Source organism: Podarcis gaigeae, assembly GCF_964106915.1.
Source record: "Podarcis gaigeae genome assembly, chromosome: 4".
In the NCBI taxonomy this organism is placed as follows: domain Eukaryota; kingdom Metazoa; phylum Chordata; class Lepidosauria; order Squamata; family Lacertidae; genus Podarcis; species Podarcis gaigeae.
The window spans coordinates 35,536,151-35,563,922 of record NC_139677.1 but is presented as its reverse complement, the minus strand read 5'-3'; the positions used below and the strand labels follow the sequence as shown (position 1 = coordinate 35,563,922).

The 27,772-nt window shown below is 42.0% G+C and overlaps 1 protein-coding gene across 1 annotated transcript in view; it reads left to right on the top strand.

The window, feature by feature from the left end:
- Positions 1-1,399: 1,399 nt before the first annotated feature.
- HERC2 (HECT and RLD domain containing E3 ubiquitin protein ligase 2) overlaps positions 1,400-27,772 on the top strand; it is a 96,369-nt gene continuing 69,996 nt past the window's right edge. Inside the window, exons 1-18 of the mRNA XM_083734082.1 lie at positions 1,400-1,667; positions 3,094-3,205; positions 8,645-8,759; positions 10,861-10,998; positions 17,709-17,928; positions 18,294-18,394; positions 19,298-19,454; positions 20,569-20,679; positions 20,873-21,044; positions 21,248-21,421; positions 22,335-22,523; positions 23,446-23,597; positions 24,797-24,954; positions 25,064-25,177; positions 25,536-25,787; positions 26,252-26,445; positions 26,677-26,877; positions 27,426-27,654. Of these exons, the coding sequence (XP_083590208.1) occupies positions 3,134-3,205; positions 8,645-8,759; positions 10,861-10,998; positions 17,709-17,928; positions 18,294-18,394; positions 19,298-19,454; positions 20,569-20,679; positions 20,873-21,044; positions 21,248-21,421; positions 22,335-22,523; positions 23,446-23,597; positions 24,797-24,954; positions 25,064-25,177; positions 25,536-25,787; positions 26,252-26,445; positions 26,677-26,877; positions 27,426-27,654 (2,749 nt within the window). The 5' untranslated portion in view covers positions 1,400-1,667; positions 3,094-3,133. The remainder of the gene's footprint in view (positions 1,668-3,093; positions 3,206-8,644; positions 8,760-10,860; positions 10,999-17,708; positions 17,929-18,293; positions 18,395-19,297; positions 19,455-20,568; positions 20,680-20,872; positions 21,045-21,247; positions 21,422-22,334; positions 22,524-23,445; positions 23,598-24,796; positions 24,955-25,063; positions 25,178-25,535; positions 25,788-26,251; positions 26,446-26,676; positions 26,878-27,425; positions 27,655-27,772) is intronic.

Below are 27,772 nucleotides of genomic sequence, written 5' to 3'. Positions count from 1 at the left end.
CATATGAGTTGTTGTCTCCAGTTCTGTCTCACACATCATCCTCTCCCATTTTGCTTTCTGAATGAGCTGTGTAGTGCACCCAACAAACATGGCTGTTCTTACTGCAGGAGGTGGAACCATGCTCCTACACCAATGTAGTATCCTGGGTTAGCTTACAAAACCAGTCCAGTATTGCTCTTAGGCAACAAGCTGCCCTAATCGCTAGCCCTGCATAGTGATATAGATTTGACTCTGATATTTTGTAATTTATTGATATTTCAATGAAACGTTGTAAGGCAACATTTTAATTCCACTGGTAAATCAAAAAGCTATTTGTGTGGTCCTTTAGCACCTCACTGATCTGATGTGATAGCAAACACATACCATGTACAGTTGTGTTATCGTGTCTGCTTTAGTGTAGTTCTGAAGCTTTCCTTTCAACCCAGCTCCATCTACCTGTCAAAATTGGTTGGAGGCAGTAATGCTTCTGTCTGAATACCAGTTGTTGGGAGCCATAGGAGGGAAGAGTGCTGTTGTGTTCATGTCCTGTTTGCAGGCTTCCCATAGGCATCCGACTGGCCACTTTTGAGAACAGGATGCTGAACTAAATAGGCCATTGGCCTGATCCAATTCTCCCACCTCTACACAAGTTAAGTCCATTTTCAGTTTATCTTCTTGCTTCAAAGATTTTATGGGAGATGCATCTCTCTCTTATTTATCCTGATGGGGGCAAGTGAGAGGCAGTTGTGGTAGAGCAAGAGTTGGCATCATGGTACTGAAGGTGGATAGAACACCTTTTTTTTTATTTTGGCGGGGTGGTGATGATGGTACATATATTTGTTGAGTGTGAAAAAGAACCCCTAAATGTAGCCTTACGCCGTTTTGCTTTTGCAATTTATGTTAAATGGCATACTAAACGTTAGCCACAAAAAATGGGAGAAATTAAGAGGACTTCGGTGATGAAACAACTTGCATCTGGGAGGATCACTGCTACCATCAAGACTAACTGTTCTATATAATAATTGTGGAGCGTTCTTTTCTCTTTGCCTCTTCAGAGTTATACATGCAATGGGGATTTTTCCTCCCCATTTTCTTGGGCTGAAATATGCGCCTCCATTGTCCCACAATCCGTCCTATGGGAAAGGCAAGCCCGATATATATAATATATAAACACGACAGCACTATTCCAACGTAAAACCCGCAGAACTGGAGGCAGCACTAGAGAAAGCCACCGCAATACACCTGAAAAGAAAGACCCGCCATCGGAAAACCAGCACCGAACGGGCGCTCCCGCAGCCGCTCCCCTACTACCCGCCTTCGCCCCCTGCTGCCGCCGCCGCAAAAGCAAGCAACTTCTATGGTAACCGGAGCCCTTCTCGCCATTTCCTCTCTATGGCTTCCCCCCACCCGCTCTGCTCCCGAGAGGAAAGGCGAAGTATCCGTGGGAGCGGATTGGCTGGAGCTTGCCCGGCAGCTGCGACCTGATTGGGTGGAAGGGGGACTAAGCAGTGTTTCCCTTTTAGCCCGCCCCCCTAACCTCCATCCGGTTTGGCCAGGGATGTGGGGAGGGGGAGAGCGGACAAGGAGGAGGAAGGGTGGGGGGGATTAGTTGGAGCTGCGCGGGGGCCTGACAGGACAGCTGGAGCCGCCGCCAACTCCCGCGCGGAGCAGGCGAGGCTGCTGGGCAGGTGAGTGTGGGGGCTGCGGGTCCCGGGGGCGGCGGCAGCGCCTCCCGGAGGTCCCCGTAGACATCCCCCGCCGTCTCCCTGGAGCCCGAAAAGCAGCAGCAGCAAGAGAGGGAGGGGCGAGCTGGGCCTCTGTGTGCATCGATAGAGGTTGGGAGGGCGGCCAGTTCACCTCCCTGTTCGGAGGCTGGGGGCGTCCTTGGGATGGAGGAGGCGGCGGCTGCGGGGTCTGTGCAAGATTTAGGTATGTGCATGTGTGGCTTCGGTGTATTTAGAGGTAACCTGCGCATGCATGCAAGCAGAGATCCCCGTTCCTCCACGCACCCCTTGTGTCTCTCCAGACACGCGCAACATGAAATATCTGTCATAAGCAACGCGTGGTGGTGGTGGTGGGGGGGAACGGGACACGACGGACGCTTGAACATGGTGGCTCCCCTTTTCGAAGGGAGTTTGGGCAGGGTCGCATGTTGGGCTGCTTTTTTATGGTGGGAGGGCTTGCGGGGAATGGATGCAAAGAGGGATTTTGCGCCTGCTTTTGAAAGGGGAGAAGGTTTAAGGGTGTAAACGGGTGTGTGATAGTAATGCGTATGGGGAAATTATATATATATAGTGTGTGTGTGTGTGTGTGTGTGTGTGTGTGTTTATGGCTTCCTCCGCCCCCTCCTCCTCCGGCCGGTGTTGGTTTTATTCTTTTGTTTTCAGAGATGGCCTCAGAGCAGTCAAGCAGAAAACTGTTAAATTGTAGCTTTGCTGGTTGATGTCCAGGGTTTTAGATCATCCCCACCCTCGAAATCACACATTTTTGGTTAGTTTCTGGCTAGCAGAGGCAACCGGAGACAGACAGCAAAATCTGTGTTTATGATGACAGTAGGTCCTGCTTGTCATGGAAGTTCGTTGGTGTAGTTGGGAAAATAATTGGGTGGGTGGGTGGGAGACATGGAGAGTTTTTTCTTCGTCTTGCCATGTTAAACTGGCTATCTCCCTTTACAACTCCTTCAACATGCTTTTTTTTCAGGGTGTGGAGGGATGAATGGTTTGGGTTGGTTGGCTTGTATAATCGTAGATCAATTATTTATTTCATGCACCAGTCACAAGTCTGAAAGATAGCAGCAGCACAGGTCTCTGATAGTATAGCATGGTGCAATAGCGGAGGATGTTTTCGACTTCTGGCCTGGGAGGAGGCTTGTATGGTGTAAACAGCACTCTTGTAAACAGAGTACTAATGCTCTTGATTCCCTGCCTATAAATGCTTTGTATTTCTTAGCTCCAGCCTGTTGTAGTGAGTCTTCTCTTTCTGTGAATAATGGTTGTTAAAGGAAGATGGAAGCCATATGGTTGTGTGTGTGCAGATACAGTTATATGTAGATACTGTACTTTCATTGCTTTTAGTAACACACACACACACACACACACAAACATTTTGTGACAGGTTGTCCAGCCAGCTGAAAAGACTGATTTGAAAAGGGAAGATGTCTTCTGAATCTTTTTGTTTGGCTGCTCAGACCCGGTTTGATTCCAAATGGCTGAAGACAGACTTACAGGTAGGAACTCCTCTTTAGTGTATATAATAATATGATGTGTGTCTGTGTAACTTGATACTCTCTGTTCAAATACAATGCAATCTATTCTGCTAATAAAAAAAACAGAGCCAGGAGATTGTGTATAATTCGCTTGTTAATTTCATACTGACCTGACAATTGCGCAATAGAGGTGAAATATCTTTTTGTGATATTGGAGATGTAGAATTTTGTTTACAGCTGGATTGAATTACATTTTATGTTTTCCGCTGAATATTTCAAATGGCTAGTTCTTTCCAAAGTAGACGGTATCTTAGGGTATGCATCATAAGATTACTATAAATAGTTTTGGTGTATTGCTCACTTGATTTATATATAGAAACTCTATGCTACTCTAGACCATGGAAATCCGATGAATTGTTATAGTTAGTGGTAAGAGGCTTCAACTGTCTAAACATGAGTCTTTTGAGTGATCCTCATTAGAACTGAGTAGTCTTGGATGGGCTGTGAATTTGGGTGGGATAAGAAACCTAGAATATTGCCCCAGTAAAGACCCCAACTTGCTGTGCTAGTTGATATTGGTCTTCTTAAAAATTTGATGAAAACTGAGATGGCTAGAATGCTATGGATTTACACAATAAGAAAAGTCTTGCTGAATATCTGTTTTTATTTTTTATTTGTATTGTTTCATTATATTCCATGTAACAGTCATTGGGTTTTATCCAATGCTGCTTTTGCACTCATACAGCAGATTTCCACTTGTACAGTGGGGTTTTCCTTACTCTGCTGCCTTCTGTGCATGCCCAAAATCTGCTCCAGGGAGTTTGGGGAGATTCTGAGGCAGATTTTGGGGGCACGTGAGATGAGAGGAAGGGGAAGTTCTGTTGCACAAATGAAACTCTGTTCATGCATTATTGGATACAACCCTTCTTTTAGTCCTTTCCTCACCCCCATTGCATAAAATTAGAAGAGTGAGACTGGGGATTGGGCAAGTGCTTTTAAAATTTGTTGTGCTGGTGAGTTGAGCAGAACTTAAAAGTTGCATTGTGCTCCTCTATTCTATGCATTTTAAACTTTCTGAGTACAGGCTGGGTCAGTTTCTACAGCAATGGACCTCACTTTTGTTGTTGTTTAGTCATTTAGTCATGATGGATAAATTGCCATAGTCCTTTCTACTTAGTGCTTCCATGTATCTTAGACAGGACAGGAGGAAATTTTCCTTCTGATAAAGGATGCAAGGTGTACCTGAATGGTGTCTGAATGTGCTGTCTGTCCTGAATGCAAACTCTAGGTTTTGAATCTTAAATCAAGTTCAGTGTGACCCGCTTGAGAATGAAAGAGTTCATTGATGTCCTCTATTTTTGTGTTTTATAGCATCCTGATGACTTTATGGTAGCTAAAATGAGGAAGGTTTCACTTTGCTGGGCTTGTGGAATGAAGCAAATCCTTTTTCAGTGATAGAATGTTTTATAATGGGTCCTCCTTATCTCTTTTGTTTATGAAGGAAAATATTAGTGTGAGCTTGAAATTAATGAGATGTGGGGTGTTCATTCAGATTTGTTATTAGATTTCGGGTTTGTGCTTGAGATTTGTTATTAGATTTCAGGTTTGATAATAAGAAGATTAAAGGTCAGATGAGAGACTGTAGGTAAATGACAAATTATATCTTTTGTGTACAGAAGATCCCAAGTTCAATCTCTGGTATCTCCAGGTAGAAAGAAGGACGGAAAAGCAGGTGGCGAAAGAGATCCTGGATAAACAATTCCAGTGAAGTAGATAATACTGAGTTGGAACTGTGGGGTGTTAGGCCAGGAGTAATACCTCTAGTGGGGGACATGTTGTGCTTCTTCTGGGGTAGCTTGTCCACCTAGGGTCCCCTCCCTGCACTTTGCTCTCCCCTGTAGCTCCTAGAAGCTGTCAGCATGTGACAGAAGCCACACCCTGGGAATAGCTTCAACAGACTGGCTAAACCAGGGTAGCCAATGGGTCCCAAATCCTCAGTGAGTTAGGGACTGTATGCGAAGACAGGCTCTGGCATATTGAGCGGACGAGATCAGTGGTGGTTCCAACAATCAGAAGGTGGTTTCTGCACATGCTGTAGAGGGAAGTGACGGGCAAATGAGGCTTGTCAACTTGGGAAGGTAGCCCATCTAGGAGAATGAAAACTCTGATCCTAAACCTCCTCTGCCTTCCACGATATCTTTGGGAGAAGGTCACTTGCTCTGCTTTCCTTTGGAGTTTGAGAGGGGGAGGTCTTGTTGTCTGGGCAGCTCAGGACCTTCATACACTCTGGCCAGGCTCGTTCCCTGAGGAGGTCACTTTGGTGCAGCTAATGCAGCGCTTTGACTCCACCCCTGGAGGCGCACTTCATTTATAAAGACAGATGGATGCTAACAATAACAAGTTTGACCTGTAATAAGAAAGTGTACTATGTTCCTCAAGTAAGAGAGCCTACTGCTGATATATACAGTAGTCAAGCTTACCATATGGTGAGGGCTACTTTCATGGTAGGTTTTAAACTGCAAGCATTTGGGTCTCTTAAATAAAACCCAGATAGGTCTTAAGTAGACAAATGGAGATGCAAAAAATAATTGAGTGAATTAATGCATTACCGTGCAGTCTGAGACTATAGGCTTCAATCCTATAGGACTTCCTCATCGGCTTTGTGGCCTCAGAATTGCATTCACTGCCCCATTCACAGCCACAAATGGGTTAGACTTTTATTTTGCTGCTTACCCTTAAAGATCCAGTAACATTTTCAGGTTAGAAGGGAGAATGAGGTGCATATGCCTTAATCCCCTGTAAGTTGCTTCAACATAGTCAGACAATTTTCATCCATTGTGGATGACCAGGCAAGTTGGATAATTACCAACGTGCTGAAGATTATAAAGGACTGATAGTTGCATCATAACTTAAGGTAGGCTTGGCCATGTGTCCCTGAATAAGAATAGAGATGCCAATATATCTATTACATTAATCAGGAGAGAGGTTTATTGCCCAGCTACAGTAATTATCTGGCAGGGATGAATTTTGGACAACCAAGTCAGTGCATAGAAGCTCACAAATGATGTAGAAAATTGATTTCAAGTTGATTTGGAAGGCTAATATGGGAAGAGCCATAGGCAAATATGTTACATTTGAATGGACTGTAAACAGTAATCTAAAATATTGTGCTTTTCTGTTTGATCACTTGCACTGTTTCCTGCAGAAGAAACAACATTTCTTGTTTCTCAGATGCACTAGAAAGTATAAAACCCTCAAAAAATAAAGCTGAAGCTATTGCAATGTGGTTAAGTAATAGGGGTGAACGAACATGCAGGGCCTCACAACAAACTGTTGCAATGTATCTGTGGCATATGTGTGTTTATTTGTTACCCAAGGGGGTTGAAATAAAACCCAGATGTTACCTTCAAAGACAGGAATCCCTGCTCTAATGTAGGTTTACTTCTTGTGTCTGTTTGTTGTTTTTTTTTTTTTTGAATTTTTATTTTTTTTTATAATTTAAAGGTGCTTGCAAGTCAGTGAAGCATGAGGCCTCTGCATGCAATTGATGGTTTGATTTCATCACAGGGGGACCATTTTTCAATTGACCTTTGTTGCAGCCTAAGAGGTTTGCAATCTGGCTCTGAAACAATTCCCTTTCTCAGCTCAGAGAGAAAGTGAAGGACTCGCATTTCTCAAGGAAGAGAAAATGAGTCAATTCATTTGTGTATTGCTTGTGTGTGTGTGTGTGAGAGAGAGAAAGAGTGAGTGAGTGGGGGGGGGGAGGGCATGATTGTGTGTGAGAATGGCTTGTATGAATTTTGATTCTCCCTATTATGGATATTGTCCCCATTCACTTTGTACATTTTTTGAGGGGGCGGGAAGACTTTCAGTCTTTCAATTATGGGAGCCTTCATCTGCACACTGGTGGTACAGTTGAGACACGGATTTATCACCTCATTTGCTGCTTGTAAAAGTAAGCTTAGCTGCTGATACATCTGCCATAACGCATTTATTTTTAAATTCTTCATATCGCTGAGGTTAGTGGAACACTGATGACTCCTGTGGTGTAGATTGACAGCTCAGTTCTAAATTTAACTTATTTTACTATAGCCTTGTTTTCGAAATGTAACAATTCAGGATTCTAAACTTTGTATCTGTCTTGTATCACAGGCTCTAAAAATGTTAGAACAGTGATGCCTAATGAGCTTATTCTCATTGTAGAAAGCTTTAATGTTCTTTGAGTATTGAGAGGCATGTAAATATCAGCTTGACTTCTAGATTCCCTCCATGACCAGGTAAAGCAGCTTTTGTAAATAGGAAGAGATTTGTTTCTCTTTCAGGCTAGCAGTGTGTTGCAAACAAGTGAGAAAGTGGGCTGATAATTTTTGTGGATTTATTTGTTATAGTGAAAATGGCTGTATCCTATACATATTTCTGACGTGTAATTTTCTTGTGTGTAGGGCAGTTGTTCCCAATTACCCTAGCTAAGTACTGCGGAGCCCTGCTTTTCAAAGCCGAGTCATGGACCCCCTACTTTTGAAAATGTTGGTATCTCTTTGGTAGTTTTTGTTATGTGGATGGTTCCACCATGCCCTGTAATATGCTCCAGTACAAAACTTGGATGTGCATTTTTGGGTGCCATGGTCTCACATGAGACGTGTGTCTAGCTGCAATTTCTCATGTTTTGGGGCACTCAAGAGCATGGACCCCCAAAATGGGGTATCCCGGACAATTGATGTGTGTGCCATGAACCCCCTGGGTGGGTTACATAGACCTCCTGGGGTCATAGCTATCAACTTTTCCCTTTTCTTGTGAGGGATCCCATTCGGATAAGGGAATTCCCCTTAAAAAAAGGGAAGAGTTGACAGCTATGCCTGGGGTCCACGGACCCCCAGTTGGGAACTGCTGGTGGAGGGCATTCTGTGTATCTCATGTTTATGCTGTCCATACCATGTGATGTGGTGAGCGTGCATGGGTCCGTTTTGCTACTGTACCTGCTCTGGAAATCAGTTGCTGGAAGTCATTCATTGGAGTTTTGTACTATCTATTTGCAAAATGCAGGAAATTGCTTGCACACAGATAAAATCTGTGTAACAAAATTGCCACGTGGTGGCCTTCATAGGCATTAGTGTTGCAGCCTTGCCAGTAGATGTTCTAGGTTGGATGTACTCATCCAAATCGTTAGCATGCTTGAATTCTTGGTGCTATTTCAAAAAGGGAGGTGGAACTACACCGACTAGACTTGAATCTTTAAATTTCTATGGATAAATGTCTTCCCAGCCCTTTGAATTGCAGGCAGACAAAGTTTAAAACAGTTGCTTTTATTGATGATTTAATGTGCCTTATTATTTTTTTATTCTTTTGCTCTTTTATGGTATTGTTTGTATCATTGTTAGTCATCTTGAACACTATTTGGTGGAAAGGGTAAAAAAAACATGTTTATGATATTGCATTCCCCACCCCCTTTTCCTCTAAAAGCTTGCTTTCACCCGAGATGGACTCTGTGGCCTTTGGAATGAAATGGTCAAAGATGGGGAAATCGTATACACTGGAACAGAACCCTCCCAAAATGGTGAAGCTTCTCCACGGAAAGGTGAGTTTCATTGTGTTGTGTATCTATATAGTTCAGTAAAGACAAATGTGCCTAACTTTTTATTGAGGGTTTATTTCTAATGAATTCAAAGGGTTTGGCAGCTATGCCTTCCTACTCCCTATGTTGCACTCTTTGTATGGTGGCTTTGTAATCTGTCTCTTACTTTCGCTATGCATGCCAACCATAACTTTTTAGTTTGAAAATCTTGACATTTCTAACGAATGACAACAGTGTCTGTCAATCATCTACCTATCATCTATCTATCTATCTATCTATCTATCTATCTATCTATCTATCTATTGGGTGCTGAGACAGACTTGAAATCCCCTTTCTGACAACAGTATAAGATTAAGACTGCAATCCTGTGCTCACTTATGTGGGAGTAAGCCCCACTGAAATAAATGGGACTTCTGAGTAAACGTGCATCAAGTTACACAGTCGGTGTCAGAGCTTTATCAACTAATGGGATTTGCAGATCAAAGTGGGTAAGATGCTGCTGCATAAAATAGAAAGTATGCTCATTTAAGTTAGTCTTATGTGAGATAAACTTTACTGAAGCATGCCCACAGTACTGCTTCATTTCTCAGATCCATACCAACATCATTGGCAAGCAAGCCTACTGAATTTTTCAGAATCTGAACTTGGCAGGCTAAGTTGTATGTCCTGAAGACTTGTCCTTCAATTACTAATCCCTTAAATGCTTGCACTATTGTGACTCTAATGACAAATGGTATAACTATGGTTTAAGAGCATATTAACTCATGTGGGGAGGGGGCATACCAAGTTTTTGATTAGAAATAAATCCTTTCTGGGAATGATGCTGTTAACATTTTGGCAATAGAGTAGAACTGCTATTTTGCCCTTTATGTAGAGGTTAAATTAAAAAACACCTCCTTTGCCAGTAAGAAGTGCATTCCTACTTATTATCATTGTTTATCATTTCTAAACATTATAATTCCTACAAACGTCTTCGGTATTTCTGATTGTGGTAATTTTTTTCTGGGAGCTGAAGTAAAAGAATTTTCTTTCCTAGTGTCATAGATCTTTGCAGCCATACATGATTTGGTAATGTCATTCTCATTGCATTCTGATTTTATGCCTATCTGCAGTTATTTATATTACTCAAGATCAAAATGATTTGCAAGTAGTCCAGTGTAATCTTCTGCCTTTGTGTGTGGGTGAAGGAGCAGACCCCCCCAATGCCATATTGCAAACTACTTTTGATGGCACCCTCGGTTTCAAAACCAACTGGGTCTTGTGGTTTCTTATCCTCCAAAACCCACAATCAGTAACCAAGTTTTGTTCTTTGCTTACTGTATCAAGAAATTTTTAATGTCAGATGTGGTATAATTTTATATATACAGTGGTACCTCAGGTTACATACGCTTCAGGTTACACACTCCGCTAACCCAGAAATAGTGCTTCAGGTTAAGAACTTTGTTTCAGGGTAAGAACAGAAATTGGGCTCTGGTGGCGCGGCGGCAGCTGGAGGCCCCATTAGCTAAAGTGGTGCTTCAGGTTAAGAACAGTTTCAGGTTAAGAACAGACCTCCGGAACGAATTAAGTACTTAACCCGAGGTACCACTGTATATGCTGTAAGCTGCCCAGAGTGACCATGGAAATCCAGCCAGATGGTTGGGGTATAAATACTAAAATAATAGTAATAATAATATTGTTATTTTATTATTTTTGCAGTTTTTTGGTGCAGCAGACCATGAGCCTGGGTTGGAGCAACATGACAAGCCAGGCTCTGGCTTGTTTTGTCTGTGACATGGTAGCAGAAAGAACAGGAGAGAAGCAAGTCTTTCTCATTAAACCTGAGTTTGTTTTAAACCATGGTTTAATGTGACGTGCAAACTAGGCCAATGAAGCCCCTGGTTTCTAAGTAGAAGAGGTCACAATGTGACCCAGTAAAACAAGAGCTATAACATCTGTGGCATTGTTTTCCTTTCTTCTCTATATAACTAGAATATTAGAGTGAATCTGAGCGCGTAAGATGACCTTTTTCAATACTGGGGCTCAGAATTCTGATGCAAAAGGAATGGCTTTACAAAAATGATTTACTCAGTTGCATTTATGTTCTTTTTTTTTTGTTCTATAGATGAAAGCATTGAAGGTCAGACTGGATCAAAGAAAGAAGATCAGAATGACAAAGAGAGGAAAGATGAAGAAGATGCACCATTACCTACATATAGAGCCAAATCAATTGTTGAAAGTTGGGTTTGGGGCAAGCAACCAGGTAAGGTCTTCCTGGTTTTGTTTCAACTTGGCATTTACTGTTGTATTACTGTGTGATATGGTGCCCAATATATATTTCACGAATATATTGTTTTTTAATAAAGTCTTCGGGTTTTGCTGATAAGCTTTTAAAAAAATCCATTTTAAAAAATTCTTTAATTTACAAACTTCTATACATCTTCATTTAAATGCTTGTGTAGCAATTTGTTGCCTTTCAGTTAATATGCAGAAGACAGCTAATACTGTTGGTGTTGTGCAAAGAGATTAATAAATCAATACAAAACAGAAAATTGACAACTGGTTGTCAGTTGATGATGGCCGTCTGGAGTGATAAGAGGTAGCAGAAGGGATGCAGACAGTCTTTGGCCCTGACAGTTGTTTGAATAAAATTAAAGCTTCTTCTTTATTTAAGCAGACAGAAATTTGGTTGCTCTGCTCTGGGGTGTGTCAGTTATGACTTGGCCGAGATTTCTGGAAGCATTGAAGTATGTGGTCTTGTTGCCATGGTGAGATGTTTTAGGATTCTGTCTGATGGGTGAACAGGTAATCAAAGGAGCTAGTATGCCTTAAGACCCTGATGTGAGCATCATCTTGAACTCTTGAGATATGGCCTGAACCAAGACCTATCGCAACAGTAAAGTCTCCAGTCATGCTTAAAACTGCCACCTAAGACAACCTGTGAAGACCCTGTTCCTAAATTATTTATTTTGCTACATGTTAAACTAGTTTACTTCTCTGTTAAAAAGCACGTTGGTTTTACTGAGTCCTAAAGGCATCAACTTTATGTGCATCTTTTATGAAAGAGACTGCTTGATAACATACTTCCTGTAAAACGGCTTCGTGTACAAGTTAGCAAGGAAAGGTGATCATTGACTTTGAAGGAGTAGTACTAGCAGCAGATACTATTTCGTGCTCAGTTTTGTGGTGTCCGAGTAGCCCTTAATAGTAGTTGAACAATGACAGTTTTGGGAAAAGCCCTTGCTACCTGATGAAATGACAAAAATGGGTTTGGGCTCAGTGTTTTACTTCTCTGCAGGATTTAATGGACAGTACAGTGGAGATAAAATTCTCAGTACATGGCCACGTAGTCAGAATTGGTTTTGTTAATTAATAAAATGCAGGTTTTGTTGCTAGTGTTGCAACACAGCGGCTCATGAAGTCTTTGATTTGACAGCATAGAAGTGGGCTTTCTTTTGGCTACATAGTATTTTGGTGTCTTCCTGTTGCTAAACAAAACAAATAGTGTCAGGAAATCACTGTAAGTGCCCCATTTTAACAATGTAGTCCTATGAAGGCATTGTAAGCAATTAGCATACCAGCTGTAATTGAAATATTTTAAGGCTACCTTGAAGCAATTTTTCTGGAAGGTCCCTAGGTTGTAGCCTATATTCAATAGATTGGGGCAACAATTTCTACTACAACCAGTGGGGTCAAGTAAATGTTTTTAGAATTGGGATCCCAGTTAAAAACAGCTTATATATAAATACATGGTCACTAAGAACATGGGGACGTGAGTGGCACTGTGGTCTAAACCACAGAGCCTAGGGCTTGCCGATCGGCGGTTTGAATCCCCGTGATGGGGTGAGCTTCTGTTGCTCGGTCCCTGCTCCTGCCCACCTAGCAGTTCAAAAGCACGTCAGAGTGCAAGTAGATAAATAGGTATCACTCCAGTGGGAAGGTAAATGGCGTTTCTCTGTGCTGCCCTGGTTAGCCAGAAGCAGCTTCGTCATGCTGGCCACATGATCCAGAAGCTGTCTGCGGACAAACGTCGGCTCCCTTGGCCTATAGAGCGAGATGAGTGCTGCAACCCCAGAGTCGTCTACGACTGGACCTAAAGGTCAGGGGTACCTTTACCTTTTAAAAACAAATTTATGAATTAAACTGCATTATTTTCCAAATTAAATTATTTTATTATTTTATCTTGCCCAGGAATAGGATACATAGTTTTTTTTTAAAAAAAAAGAAATTACTAATCTGATGTCAGAGGTAGGTATGACTAAATGATTCTAGTATGACAAAGCACATCAATTAAAGTAGTCAATACAAATACATTATGTTAAAGTGAAATTATCTGATTCTCATCATTGCCATTTAAAAGTCCCAACTCACTTGCTACTACCAATACAGTGGCTATTTATGTAATTTTTTGTGCTCTGCTGCTAGGAAATGGGCATGTTGTACTCTGGGCTTTGGCTAGGTTGTAGGGCCAGTCTCACTTCGCTGGGAGGAGGGCCAGATTTTGTATCCTGGCAGTAACAAGTGAGATGCTCCTCCATATTGCTAGAGCAACTGGTCGATGCTTCTTCAAGCCAAAATAACCAGGGCTACAACAACGTAATGTAGAGGTTTGGTAGAGGCTGAGATCAACTTTTAAAAAAGCAACAACTGCAGAAGGTCCTGCTCCCAGGTACCCCGCGTTATGTCTAGTTGCATCCTGTGGTAGACAAGAAATCAATTATGTAGAACCTTAAAAAAAATTTTTTTTACATAATCTCAATAACCTGACAAAATAAATATAAAACAGTATATAATAATTGGAGATTGTAGTCTATCTCTTGTATGCGTAAGCATGAATTAAGGGTTCCAGATGGAGTCATACTGTGTGGGTGGCTCTCTGTTGTTGTCTCTTGCTGACATAGGTGATGAAATTGTACCAGACGGGCATAAATTTATCCAATTTGGTTTGACCATTAACCTGCTTCAGTTACATCAGCTGTTCTGCTGGTGGTTGTGTAGAACCTATTCTGACATATCAAAAACGACATATTTAGTAATTTTTCATCTCACATCTTTGGTTGTTTGCTAGGTTGTTGTTGGGGTTGTTTTTTTTTTTGCAACTAACTGAAAATAAATTGCCTTGCTTTTCTTTTGCTGTTCACTTTTGAAGGGCTGAAATGTTTGAGCTTGGCATCCTATGTGTACCACACAGGAACTTTGAGCCGGCAATTATTAGGTTTCAGTGGTGTGGACCAGTCCATTTTCTTCACTTCCTAAAACAAATGTGGAGGCTGCTTCACTTGTGATGTTTATGCAGCTCTGCTTTGAAAATATTGGATGGAATTCACCATAGTATCATAAGGAGATTGTTCTGTCAGTGGAAGCATATCTGCATGTCCTGTTTTTAGTGATATCCCCTTTACTCCCCTTGTATACTATTCTGGAGGTTGCCCCGACCCTCCAGATGGGATTTGGGGGGAGGCACCTTTCAATCCCATGAGTACAAGTAAATTGTTTTCAGTGAGGGCAGCCAAAGGTTGCTAACTTGGTTGCAAAGTGTCTGTACTCATTGCATAGTCCCCAGTTGACTGAAGTGAAAGGCATGTGCAGAGTGCCAGCTGAATCGAGCTGTTGAGTAACAATAGTATGTAACACTTGGTGTCTATAATATGTCAGGTGATGCTCACTACATTGAATTGACCTGCATTTGAATTCTCAGACAGGTTATAGTCTAAGGCAGTGTCCTTCAATCTTGAGTACCCAGGTGTTGGATCACAACTCCCATCATGCCTGACTATTGTCTAAGTTGGCTGGGCATGATGGGAGTTGTAAAACTGAGCAACTTCTGTGGACCCAAGGTTGACTAACACAAGTCTAAGACTTTTGCCTGGGTTTTAATGCAGTGATAGTTCTCCGTGCTGGAGTGATATGCCTGCTTTAGCTAAGAAACATGCTTCTCTTTGATAGTCTTTAATGACCTGGAAAATGGTTGGTAATACTTCAGGTAGGGTCTACCTGATTTGTCATACTTTGAGTAGACCTTTGCAAATCAATGGGATTGCATTAATCTATTGATTTCAATTGGTCTACTCTGAATATGACTTAGTAGGAAGCAACCTCTTGTAAATAGCTCCTAAAATCATGAGAGTAGAAACTGGCGTTTGCCGCTATGTTTTCAATACATACTGCAAATGGATAGGTTTTTAAAATTTTTATTTTTTTGAGGGGGCAAGGCGAGTCAATACTGATACAGCTGGGCTGCTCGCAGTAGATATGGAGCAACCCAGGCCTGCTGCTGATACCGGACAGGAATCAACTGTTACGAAACACTGACATGCAGAAGGCCATGTGCTGCACTCTGTTCCCTTGGGATTCTGTTTACAAAATAAAGTCTGCTGATGCTATGGCTACAGCAACAAATAAACTGGCTCTGTTCTTTCATGCAGTCATACAGTTAAATTTCACTGGATGTTTTGAAATGTCCCTTACAAAGGGTTTGCATCAGTTTTAATGTTTACTATGCTAAATTCAAGGAAAATCTCATGTTCTTCCTGATCTGGTTTCAGTGTGGATGCCTCACACCTTATCTTGTACTTTCCATTAAGCTCAGTCATGTGTCTTGGAATCCAGGAATCTGGTTTACAGCACATTGCAGTCAGTGTGACTGCTAATAATTCTGAGTATACAATTCTGGTTTCGTTTTTTGGGCCACAGTTGTAAAAAGACAGCCTATACCTAAACACAGCAGTGGAAAGGACAAATTGAAAGTGACTTGAGCAGAAAAATCCTGTTCCAAGGGGTTCCTTTCATAAATTGACATTGAATAGTTTGCTTCATTTCACAAGATAGGAAATATGAGCAGCATTGCCTAAGTCTTGGGTGTTGAACAATGAGATAAAAATCCTTTAGTCACTTGACAAATTTGGGTAGAGAACTCAATCAGCATGACTGGAAATTCCCCCTGGAAACATAATTTGTGTAATCTGGAGATCTATATTTAAAGTTACAAGAGAAGCAGTTTTAATTGTTCGACAAGTCATTTTTAGCTTCAGATGAATCATGTAACTGTTCTAGACTAATATTTTGAGGTGTGGAGATTTTCCAAAATATGGATCAGTTGGTCAGGATTAACTAAAATGATGCTTAATGTTTTTCCGATAGCAAGTGCTTCTGGGGTCAAACTAAGTTTCTTAAGAACCGGGGTGGTGGTGTGAGAGCTGGCCTTCATATATAAATGACGAGTCCCCCCTGGTTTCTTTTCCGTAACATCTTCAGATTTAAACTTAAATTATGAATATGTTTGTGTAGTCTACAATCTTGGGCTCTGTTCTGCAGCTTTTTAGAGTTGCCTTTTAAGTAACAGAGAACTTAAGATAATTAACATCAGCATATAAAATGCAAGTAATGCTTATTGTCCCCACATAAGCAGTGTCTTTTAGTGTCTGCCAGTGATAAAAAAACCTGCTGTGTTTTTTTTAGAGTGCTTGAATGCTGGAGGAGATGGTCACAAACAGAAATCATAAGTGAAATGAGAAAGGTCTAGTCTTAAGGATTTACTGTGTGTGTCATTGCTGAGTTGAAATTGATCAGTCATTCAGTATCTACGTTGAAGAGCACCTGGGAATTGATATAAATGCCATTTGGACCTATTTTTGTTTCAAATTATAACGCTTGAAGTAGGGCCAACTTTGCTGTTACAGCTTGCTATAGTGCAAAGATTTGAAATGACAGCAGCCTTGATGGTAAAATTTCACTCACCCATCATGTGTTGGCGACCTGGCCGGCTGTATGCCCTCTTGTCCCTCCTTCTCGAAGAGTAGCTCATATATCCCATTCAGGGCAGTCGGGCAATGGCAGAGAAAATATAAATGTGAACACACTAAATGACTTCTTGGAAGTGGTGAACAGCTTTCCTTTAGCAACCCCTTTAAAAGAACAAGCAAATTTTCTCACAGGTGGCCAAGTTGCAGCATGGGTGCTGCAAGATACAAGGCAAGTAGACGCTTATGGGACACATCGAGAGCAGATGGCAAGTCCTTGCTGGCTGTGGCAGAGAATCAGGCCCATATTTCTGCCTACCCAGTCAGTGCTACTTGGCTCAGTTGCTCTGAGGTGGGAGAAGGGGCACATATGTACTGCAGCTTGCTTATAAGTGGCCCAGTCTCATTCCTTGCCTTGCTAAAATGATTAATGTTCTAGTTAAATTAGTAAGAACCGCTATGGCACGTGTTTCGCAAACCACCTTTACTGGGTTTGAAGTACTGTACCTGAACGCTGCAGATCAACAAACCGTAATAGATTGGGGAAAGCATAAAAATGATAATCAAACAAAACAAATTGCTTTTGTTCTTGTGTAGTGGTTTTTCTGGTACGTTGAGCCTGCCAGATAACCTTACGTCTTGGGTGGATTGCTTGTCACTAATGGGGAGCAGACCTCTGGTGTGTTTGGTGTCCATAGGAGCTATTAAAATACACTTCTTAATTTGTCTAGACGGGGAAAAAATTAGCTAATATGAAAGGCAGTTACTATACCTGACTCATGCTGGCGTTCAGTACCTACGATTAAGATTAGTTGGGGAGTGCATGTCAAGTACGTCATGCAACATCTACTCACATATTTCCAAATATACATGGAGTCCTATTGAAACTTTCTCTTGAGATGTGTGTAATCCTTTTTTATAAGGAGTGAGTAGTATTAATGAAGGCAGATACTGAAGCTAAGCAGGTTTGCATCTGGACAGTGCCTGAATGAAAAATGTCCCATAACTTCCTGTGCTACACCTTGCTGGAAGAAATATAGGGTATAAATGAAAACAATGAAGTATGTGCTCTTTCAGAATCTTGGCTGTATATTGTACTGCACTGTACATCAAATGTGAAAAATTGCTGTTCCTAAAATGGAGGGTGTATTATTTCTTTCCCTTGCCATCAAACAGTTGTATGCATCATGCCGAATGTTTCAGATGAGTAATGTAGTTCTTCTGTTTCTTCTAGATGCGAATGAGCTGAAAGAGTGCCTTTATGTACTTGTGAAGGAGCAGCAAGCTCTAGCCAAGAAAACAGCCACCACCACACTCTCTGCTCTGAAGCTGAAACAGAGGCTTGCTATCTTAGAGCGCTATTTTATTGCATTAAATAGGACTGTTCTTCAGGAGAATGTCAAGGTTAAGTGGAAGAGCAGCAATATTCCCCTGCCTGCAGTGGACAAGAAAAGGTAGTGTCTTTCTCAAAGAAATCTCTTCCCCTTGTAGTTTTGCCTGCCTTTTCCCCTTCGCTTACTGGTTACTATTTCGCTACAGTTTTGGTTCCTCAGTGTGGGGAAATATCAGCTGCTTATAATCTTTATTTTTGTATGGACAAAAATATTAATGCGTTATGCAGCTGTTGAAACCAAATTGGTTGCAGAGTGGTAGAGCAGCAGTTTCCTAGCCGTATACCAAAGATGTTAGTGCACTGTTTGGATATTTTGGGGTAGTCAGGATTGATTTCTGGGTCTTAACAATATGAAGAACATTTGTATAGATGCTTAGTTGATGCAAAAGGTACGCTATTCTCAAATCATCTTTTTGTTGGTTACAGTCCCAGACCTGTAGGCAAAGGTGTAGAAGGTCTTGCCCGGGTAGGATCCAGAGCTGCCCTTTCATTTGCTTTTGCATTCCTTCGGAGAGCTTGGAGATCAGGTATTGTTGGAAGATGCTGTATATCTTATTAGGCTGGTAAACATTTTGCCATCTAACTGTTGTGTTGCATTTAGGTATTTTTCAGGGCTATCTATATCTGTCTGTCGGACTGTCTGTCTGTCTGTCATCTGCTCAGAGTAATTTCCATTGTGTTTAATCAGATTTACCCCCAGTTCAGTTCATTCTCATTAGCAGACCCCGAACAATGACTACTTGAGAAATTGTGCACACTCATGGTTTGGGCAGTGGTGGAGCTTCATGCTCCGGCACAGGTGGTGGAGAGCAGGCAGGGCTGGGGCGTGTCCTGGGGGCGGGGTGCCCAGCGCAGGCGAGGGGGCAGCCGCGATGGCACCCTACTGGGATCACACTGCTGGGGGCGGTGCGCACTCCTCTTCCTCTGCCAGTGGGTTTGGGGACATCTCTCAAGTTGCAGAATGAGTGTAGGAACAGAAGAAGCGGACTTAAAATTGAGTCAGACCAGTGATCCATCTAGCTCAGTGTTGTCTAGCAGCAGCTTTCCAGGGTTTCAGATGGGGTTATCTCCCAGCCCAGCCCACACATGCTGGCAATTGAACCTGGGACCTTATGCATGCGGAGTAGAAGCTCTACCATTGAGCTACAGTTCTGCTTTGACAAGCACAAGCCTTGCATATGCAGAACTGGTTACTTTGGCTCCTTAGCCTTTTTTGCAAAGTGGTTTGTGGGTGATCTTCATTCTCTCAGCTTCCCGGAAAGAAGGCTTCTATTACTTCTGTTTTATAGATGCAGGGTTATATCAATGATGTGGCAATTCAATTTATGGTCTGGATTTCCACCGTGTATGTGTAGATCAGTTGTGAGGGATTGCCATTAACCTGAATTGCATTGTACTACAAAACACCCTAACATGGCTAATGTTGTTAGGTGAGGATGCAGATCTTTGCAGTGAACTGCTACAAGAATCCCTTGATGCCCTACGAGCATTGCCAGAAGCATCCCTCTTTGATGAAGGCACCGTATCATCTGTATGGCTGGAAGTTGTGGAACGAGCAACCAAATTTCTAAGGTCTGTTGTAACTGGGTAAGTCTTTCTCTAAAGAGTGCTTGAACTTCTTTTTTTTTTAAGCCGCATTCAAGGTTTCATACTGAACAATAGTTCCTGTGTTCTTTTCTTGAAAACCTAGATAGAGTTGGTTAGTGCATCTGTCAGCCTAGAAAGCTCAGTTGGTTTGAGCATGATGCTGATAACTCCAAGGTTGCAGGTTCAATCCCTGTATGGGACTGGTGCATGCATTGCAGGGGGTTGGACTAGATGATCCTCAGGGTCCCTTCCAACTCTACAGTTCTATGATCTCTAGGACCTATAAGGAAACTAGAGTTAAGCATTTGGGCACCACTTTTTTAATGTCTTGAAATGGCAATACGGTGAATATGAACTCTGGCTTATACGTCTTTCTTTTTTAAATGGCGTACCCTTGGCTTATTCATAGAATATATATATATATATATATATATATATATATATGCAGGTTTTGGTGTCCTCGGGTGTCTTCCCGTGTAAAAGTTGGGGTGTCTAGGCGACGTTTCGACGAGGTCTCACTCGTCATCTTCAAGTGACGAGTGAGACCTCGTCGAAACGTCGCCTAGACACCCCAACTGAAGATGACGAGTGAGACCTCGTCGAAACGTCGCCTAGACACCCCAACTTTTACACGGGAAGACACCCGAGGACACCAAAACCTGCATTCCTGTACCCGTGAAAATCTACGAAAGCATATATATATATATATATATATGCAGGTCAGTGTGGAGTAATAGCCTTGCTGCATTTAAAGTTTGCGTATAAAGAAATTAGTAATGGAGAAATGAAAAAAAAACCTGCCTTACACCAAATCAGACCTTTAATCCATCTGATTCAGTATTGCCTACACTGACTGGCAGTGGCTGCCCCGGGTTTTGAAGAAGGGTATTTCCTTTTGGTTCCTGATGAATGCCAGGATTGAACCTGGGGCCTGCTGCATGTGCTCCGTGGCCTGAGCTATGGCCCTTTCTCTAACCTGGGGAAGAATAAAATCAGCGAAGCCGCTTAATTATGTTGTGAAAGGTGTCTTCTGTCAAAGCAGGGAATGCAAACTGGTTTTTTACTTCCATATATCGGAATATTTGCCTTTTAAATTTTTCCACTTTTAAATTAGGGACATCCATGGAGCTCCAGGGACAAAAGGATCTGGAAACATTCCATTGCAAGACCAGCACTTAGCACTTGCTATTCTACTAGAACTGGCTGTCCAGAGAGGCACACTAAGGTGAGTAATGCAAGGATTTCATTGGTTCAAAATCTGTTCATAAGTTATATCAACACTACAGCCTTGATTTCATCATTGTTAAAATTTGGTAGCAGTGGGGAGTTCTTCGTGAAATATGAGCAAGGTGAAAATGGTAGCAATGTGAGGTTTCTTCTACAACATTTCCAACTTTGGTCATTTCCCCCCCTTTCAGCCAAATGTTGTCTGCTGTCATGCTATTGCTCCAACTCTGGGACAGTGGTACCCGGGAAACGGATAATGAGCGATCAGCGCAGGGAACCAGTGCCCCCCTCCTTCCTTTGCTGCAAAGGTTTCAGAGCATCATTTGCAATAAAGAGATCAGCAATACCGAAGAAGAGCTTCAGGTATGTACCTTTATGATGAGTTCATTTAGCCTGTGAGTCTGCACGCCCAGAGCCGTGCAACGTGGAACAATTTTTAATTGATGTTAAGGGAACATATTTATGTAGCTTTCCTTTACGGGGATCGAACCTGCAGCCTTGGCGTTATTAGCACTGCACTGTAGCCAATTGAGCTATTCAGCTGACTTTTCATTGTTTTGCTTTAGATGCTGTCCTACCCGTTGAGTCCAAACGAAAACTTCTTAAGGTATCTAATATTGCCACAGGACAATGAGCTGGCCATTGATTTAAGGCAAACGGCAGTTGTGATTATGGCTCACTTAGACCGCCTGGCTACTCCCTGTATGCCTCCACAGTGCAGTTCTCCAACATCACATAAGGTAACTTGCATATGAGAGCTCCTTGAATTTCTTGTTCTGCTGCTGATCGTTCTGCATTGGAGGATCTCATAGTTTTCTGGAGAAGGTTGAGGGACTAGAGTGGATGAGGGATGGCATTGCAAAGGCTTAGAGGTGCTGAAATATGGGTTGAATCTCTGCCTGCTTCCCTTCCAAATCCTAATAGATAGACAAAGCAATCAAATATGGCCCCTTGTAACTTAACTTTATCAGGACGCGGGTGGCGCTGTGGGTTAAACCACAGAGCCTAGGACTTGCCGATCAGAAAGTCGGCGGTTTGAATCCCCGTGACAGGGTGAGCTCCCGTTGCTCGGTCCCTGCTCCTGCCAACCTAGCAGTTTGAAAGCATGTCAAAGTGCAAGTAGATAAATAGGTACCACTCCGGTGGGAAGGTAAACGGCGTTTCCGTGCGCTGCTCTGGTTCACCAGAAGCGGCTTAGTCATGCTGGCCACATAACCTGGAAGCTGTATGCCGGCTCCCTCGGCCAATAAAGCGAGATGAGCACCGCAGCCCCAGAGTCGGTCACGACTGGACCTAATGGTCAGGGGTCCCTTTACCTTTACCTTAACTTAACTTTGTCAGCCACTGACATCAAGTTTTGAAATGTGCATACCAATTTCCAGAGAGGAAAATACTATTGTGAAGTACATTTAAAGCAATTAAATTGAAATAACACAATGCAAGTACTTTAAACCTTTTTTCTGTTGTTCCAAACCTTTCACCACCTTTAAAAAACAAAACCATATTTACTTACATTCTCCGTTTTCTTTAAGTAGCTTTGAGTCCATAAATCTGGAGCCAATTGAAAAATTGGTTGAAGCACTGTAATTTCTAGAGATTCTAAGTTTAGACAGATGTTTGATAAAAGTTCTTAAATTATGACTTGTTTTCCAGGGATCTTTGCAAGAGGTTATTGCGTGGGGTTTAATAGGATGGAAATATTATGCCAACGTGAGTGGTCCAATTCAGTGCGAAGGACTTGCCAATCTTGGAGTGATGCAAGTTGCTTGCGCAGAAAAGCGCTTCTTAATCTTATCTAGAAATGGACGTGTTTACACACAAGCATACAATAGTGATACACTGGTAGGTGACTTCAGATTACTTCCTAATTTATTTATTTTTAAATAACTTGTAGCTATTGAAATAATGTTCTTGTTGCAGGTATGATGGAGCTCATGATAGCAAAATCTCCTTTTTTCACTTTGCCTGGCAATGCAGAATTCGTATCTGTTTTTAAAGAAACTCCATTGTTTCATTTCTGGTGTTAATGAATACTACCCTGAACTGTTTCCTGGACACAGCTTACTGTATCATTTCTGCTTTTGTAATTGAGTATATGAAATGCCTTTTGCAAAGCTGATTTTGATCAGTGGATGTGTTTTCTTCCTTCTTTCCAAGCTTGACATGATGTGGAAGAAATGTACATTATTACTAATACCATTATTATTATTACTATTATTTATTTATTACCTTCATGCATCTCCAGTCTCCCCATTTGTAAAAAAGCAGCTGTGGGAACTCCCAATAGGGGAGGGAAGGAGATGTGACCTTCCCATTCACTTTCCAGTTATGTAAACCCTCCTGCTGTTGCCAGTACTCTACGCTTAGCTATGGGAAGGATCAAAGATGCAATATTATACATACCCGTCTTCTCATTAGTGGTGAATAGCAGGCGTGAAAGAAGGAAAGCAGTTTTTTTAAAAACTGAACAAACAGTATTCCCCAGTGGTGCAGTCCTGATCCAGTTTGAGGCTTGGGTTCATGGATTTCCCATGTAGTTTGGATCTTAAGGTTTCTAAATATAATAGTTTCTCAGAACGTTCAGCTATTGAAACTTCTCACCTTATTAATTCAATTGAAACCTATTTTCTAAAAAAAACAAAACACCAAAAAAGATATGACCTAAAACTTCTTTGTATAAAGTTTCTTAATGCTCGTCTGTTTGCTTCCATTTCTCTGTAAGTCATAACATGTATGCATGTTTTGTTGTTGTTGAACTTCGTAGGGACCTCAGCTGGTGCAGAGTCTTGCTTCTAGAAACATTGTCAAGATTGCCGCACATTCAGACGGCCACCACTACCTTGCCCTGGCAGCAAGTGGTGAAGTTTTCTCTTGGGGGTGTGGAGATGGTGGGCGACTCGGCCATGGAGACACTGTGTAAGTATCCTAGAATAATGGTGACTTATATGCATAATGAAATAAAATAGAGTAGGATATTTGTTCTGCTTCTGCTGTGAATTGGGTGGCGTTCCTTTTAAAACTTCGTTTTACTTGGGTTCCCCTCCCCCATCACCCCTTTCCCCGTGTCTTTTCTGTATTGAGCATGCTAAATTGCAGCTGTCTCTTTCTTTTGTGGTTCTGATGCATATTGATCTACAGTAGACTCACCAGGAAGCTTTCATTCCGAATGGTTCAATAATCCAGTAGCTATCAAATTTCTATTTTCTTTGTAGAGAAGAGGTAACAGTCTGGAAGACAGCTAGCCAGACAGAGAGTGAATGAATGTGTGTTTGTGTGTGTATGACTAAGTGATTTTGATGGCTCAGTTGATATTTCAGTTTGATAGTTCTGCATTCTTGGGTTGTTCTGATACCACCTTTGGCTTCCTTCCTTCCTTCCTTCCTTCCTTCCTTCCTTCCTTCCTTCCTTCCTCCCTTCCTCCCTTCCTCCCTTCCTCCCTTCCTCCCTTCCTCCCTTCCTTCCTTCCTTCCTTCCTTCCTTCCTTCCTTCCTTAATATTTGTTAATTATATTTCTATTCTCCCTTTTCTCCATGAAGCTCAAAGCAGTGTACATGGGGTCCTCCACCCATTTATTTTCATATCAACTCTGTGAGGTATTTCAGCTTGAGACTGAGTGACTGGCCCAAGATTGAGTAGGAATTTGAATTTGGTCTCCTCACTCTAAAACCTGCTCCTTTCTCTGCACACTGTGTTTCATCTCAGGAGTCTTCAGTCAATTGTGTTTTTCTGTTACATCCAATCCATGAAATGATGGTTCCTGGGTTTGGAACAAGCTAGAATCCTTGCCTGTTCTGAACCCGGGTACTATAGTTTCTTGGTTCAGACATAATGGGAAACTATGTTTAACTGAAATCTTCTGGAGTTAAACGTCTCATGCTAAGGAAGTAAAAGAGACTCCCTATGCAAGCATAAGACTTGTTTATATCTTAGCTTCTAAAGCCAAAATAGGGTCATTGGCTCATTTGTCTGGGCATCTCAGTGGCCTGGTTCAAATGTCACTGTAAATTGGGGGTGGGTTGATTTTTCTGTACCTGGCACTTGTGTACATAGTATATATTGCCTTCTTACAATAATGACTTTCAGTGCTTCCTGGTTCCCCCCCTCCTTCCCCACAGACCTTTAGAAGAACCGAAGATCATTTCTGCTTTGTCTGGGAAGCAGGCTGGAAAGCATGTTGTACACATCGCCTGTGGAAGTACCTATAGCGCTGCCATCACAGCGGAAGGAGAGTTGTACACGTGGGGGAGAGGAAACTATGGCAGGCTAGGTCATGGTATGTGCTCTTCTTTCTTTAAATTGTTTAAGTTGTGAAGTCCCAAGGTTTAAACCTGTCTTGGTATATAACTAGCACAGAAGCATCTAATTTTTATTTTGTTCCAAAGGCTCCAGTGAAGACCAGACAATCCCAATGTTGGTTACTGGGCTGAAAGGACTGAAAGTCATTGATGTCTCTTGTGGGAGTGGCGATGCTCAGACTCTGGCTGTGACTGAAAATGGTTAGTGGAACAACCAAAAGCATCATTAGCCTTGCCAGCTTTTAGTTACACGTCGGATATTTGGGAAGCCATGTGTCTCTTTCCTGTTTCCATTTGGATTTGTGTGCTAACTTGAACTGTGTGCCCAACTGTTAATAAAATTGTTAGCCAAATATGCACAAAGAGTGCCAGAAGATTAATTATCTCTATTCTCAGAATATTGTGAAGCCAGGTGTGCAGTATTAATTTCTAGCTGTCCCCATCTGAGTAGATTATTTCTGTTTTTTATTCCCCCCCGCCCTGGTATGTTTATTTTGTTTCGGCTCATGGTCTAAAGATACAAAGCTGTTGTTACGTCTAACGCAATCTACTTTTCCAGGTCAGGTGTGGTCTTGGGGAGATGGAGATTATGGGAAGCTGGGAAGAGGCGGCAGCGATGGTTGCAAAACTCCAAAACTGATAGAAAAACTTCAAGATTTGGACGTTGTCAAAGTTCGCTGTGGGAGCCAGTTTTCCGTTGCGCTTACGAAAGATGGGCAGGTCTACTCTTGGGGAAAGGGTGACAATCAGAGGCTTGGGCATGGGACAGAGGAACATGTTCGATATCCCAAACTGCTTGAAGGTTTGCAAGGTAGGTGAAGAGGCAACTACCAGCTGTGTTAACTAGAATATTGTAATTTTGAGAAAACGATGAGGTTAGTGCCCATTCTGTGCAAATTGGTGGGGAAAATATTTTTAATATTTGAACCTTTGTCTCCCAGATCCTAGTCCTGTGCTTGAAGCACTACACCACATTGTCTTGTGGGCTTCTTGCTGGTATTTGATTGGCTTCTGTGAGAACAGAATGCTGGACTAGGTAGGCTTTTGACCTGATGGAGAAGGGCTGCCCTTATGTTAACTTTTATTTTTTAAAAAGGGAGACACTTGGAAATTTTGGTTATTGGTGCAACAAACACCCCCATCCCTTGCTGATTTCTTGTTTTGTAGACATTGCTAAAGAGAGAGCTCTCCTCTTCTAGCCAGGCTTTCAGATGCGGCTGCAACACTGATCTTTCTCATTATCTGTATGTGTTTCCTGCCCTCCCCCCCAACCAGGAAAAAAAGTAATAGATGTAGCAGCTGGATCCACCCACTGTTTAGCACTCACAGAAGACAGTGAAGTATATAGCTGGGGAAGCAATGATCAGTGCCAGCATTTTGATACCCTGAGGATCACTAAACCTGAGCCTACTGCTCTTCCTGGACTAGATTCTAAGCACATTGTTGGCATCGCTTGTGGCCCAGCCCAGGTAGGCTTCAATTTTACTGTTTTTTTATATATCTTTAGATATATTAAAATATATAAAAATATAAAAATATCTTTAGATATTCCCGTTAGAGTGGGGATCTTTGATTATGGAAGTCCCTTTTGTGATACAGTTTCTCTTCTCAGTTACTATTTGCCTTTAATTCTAGTGCCCCTGCCCCCCGCTTGGTCTTAAGTTTAACATTGCTGCATATCTTTTTGTATTTCCTTCTAGAGCTTTGCTTGGTCATCTTGTTCCGAATGGTCTATCGGTTTACGAGTGCCTTTTGTGGTAGATGTTTGCCCAATGACGTTCGAACAACTGGATCTCTTACTGAGACAAGTGACGGAAGGAATGGATGGCACTTTGGACTGGCCCCCTCCGCAAGAGAAAGAATGTATGGCTGTGGCTACTCTGAACCTTCTGAGACTTCAGGTATCTTAATGGTTGCTGAACCAAGACTGAAATTACAAAATCTGAAACAATTGTGCGGATCACATTGACTTTTAAAAGTGCAATGGCCATCGTATTTTGTGTTGACTCTTGATTCATTTATTACAAAAAAACCAAAACACTGTAATTTGTCAAATACTTTGCAGTGCTAATCAATTCAGAAAGAGTTGGTTGTTACTCCAGTTTCCCTTTCTGCAAACTGCAGTTTAATTAGCAGCGAGTCAATGTTCAGCCAGGGAATTTATTACTGAGCTGAGATTGGAAGCTGAATCTAGATCTGCATAGCTCAAGGATAACACTACATTTGCTTTACCATGCCTTACTGAACAGTTTGGAGATATTTTGCTTTTGTTTGCTAAGTAACTTTTACAGACGATGGAAATATATATTTGGTGCTACCAAACTGTGGTGCTTCAGCAAGTGTAAGAAACTTGGAAATAGAAAATACTTCAGAATACTATTTCATTCCTCCCTGAATGGGTTTCAGCTTTATCACTGATAAAGAAACCTCTCTGTGTTTTGTCTTTCAGCTTCATGCTGCAATCAGCCACCAAGTGGACCCAGAATGTCTTGGTTTGGGATTGGGCAGTGTCTTACTCAACAGCTTGAAGCAGACAGTAGTGACTTTAGCAAGTAATGCAGGTGTGCTCAACACCGTTCAGACAGCTGCCCAAGCAGTGTTGCAAAGTGGGTGGTCTGTGTTGCTGCCAACAGCCGAGGAACGAGCGAGGGCTCTTTCGGCGCTTCTACCCAGTGCAGGTATGCTTTGTGCATGATCATGTGGGTGGAAAAGGAAGATGTTGCCTAAGCTGTTTTGCACTCTCTCATATGCAAGTGTATGTGTGTGTTGGCGTTCTAGTCAAGTAAGAGTTCTGTC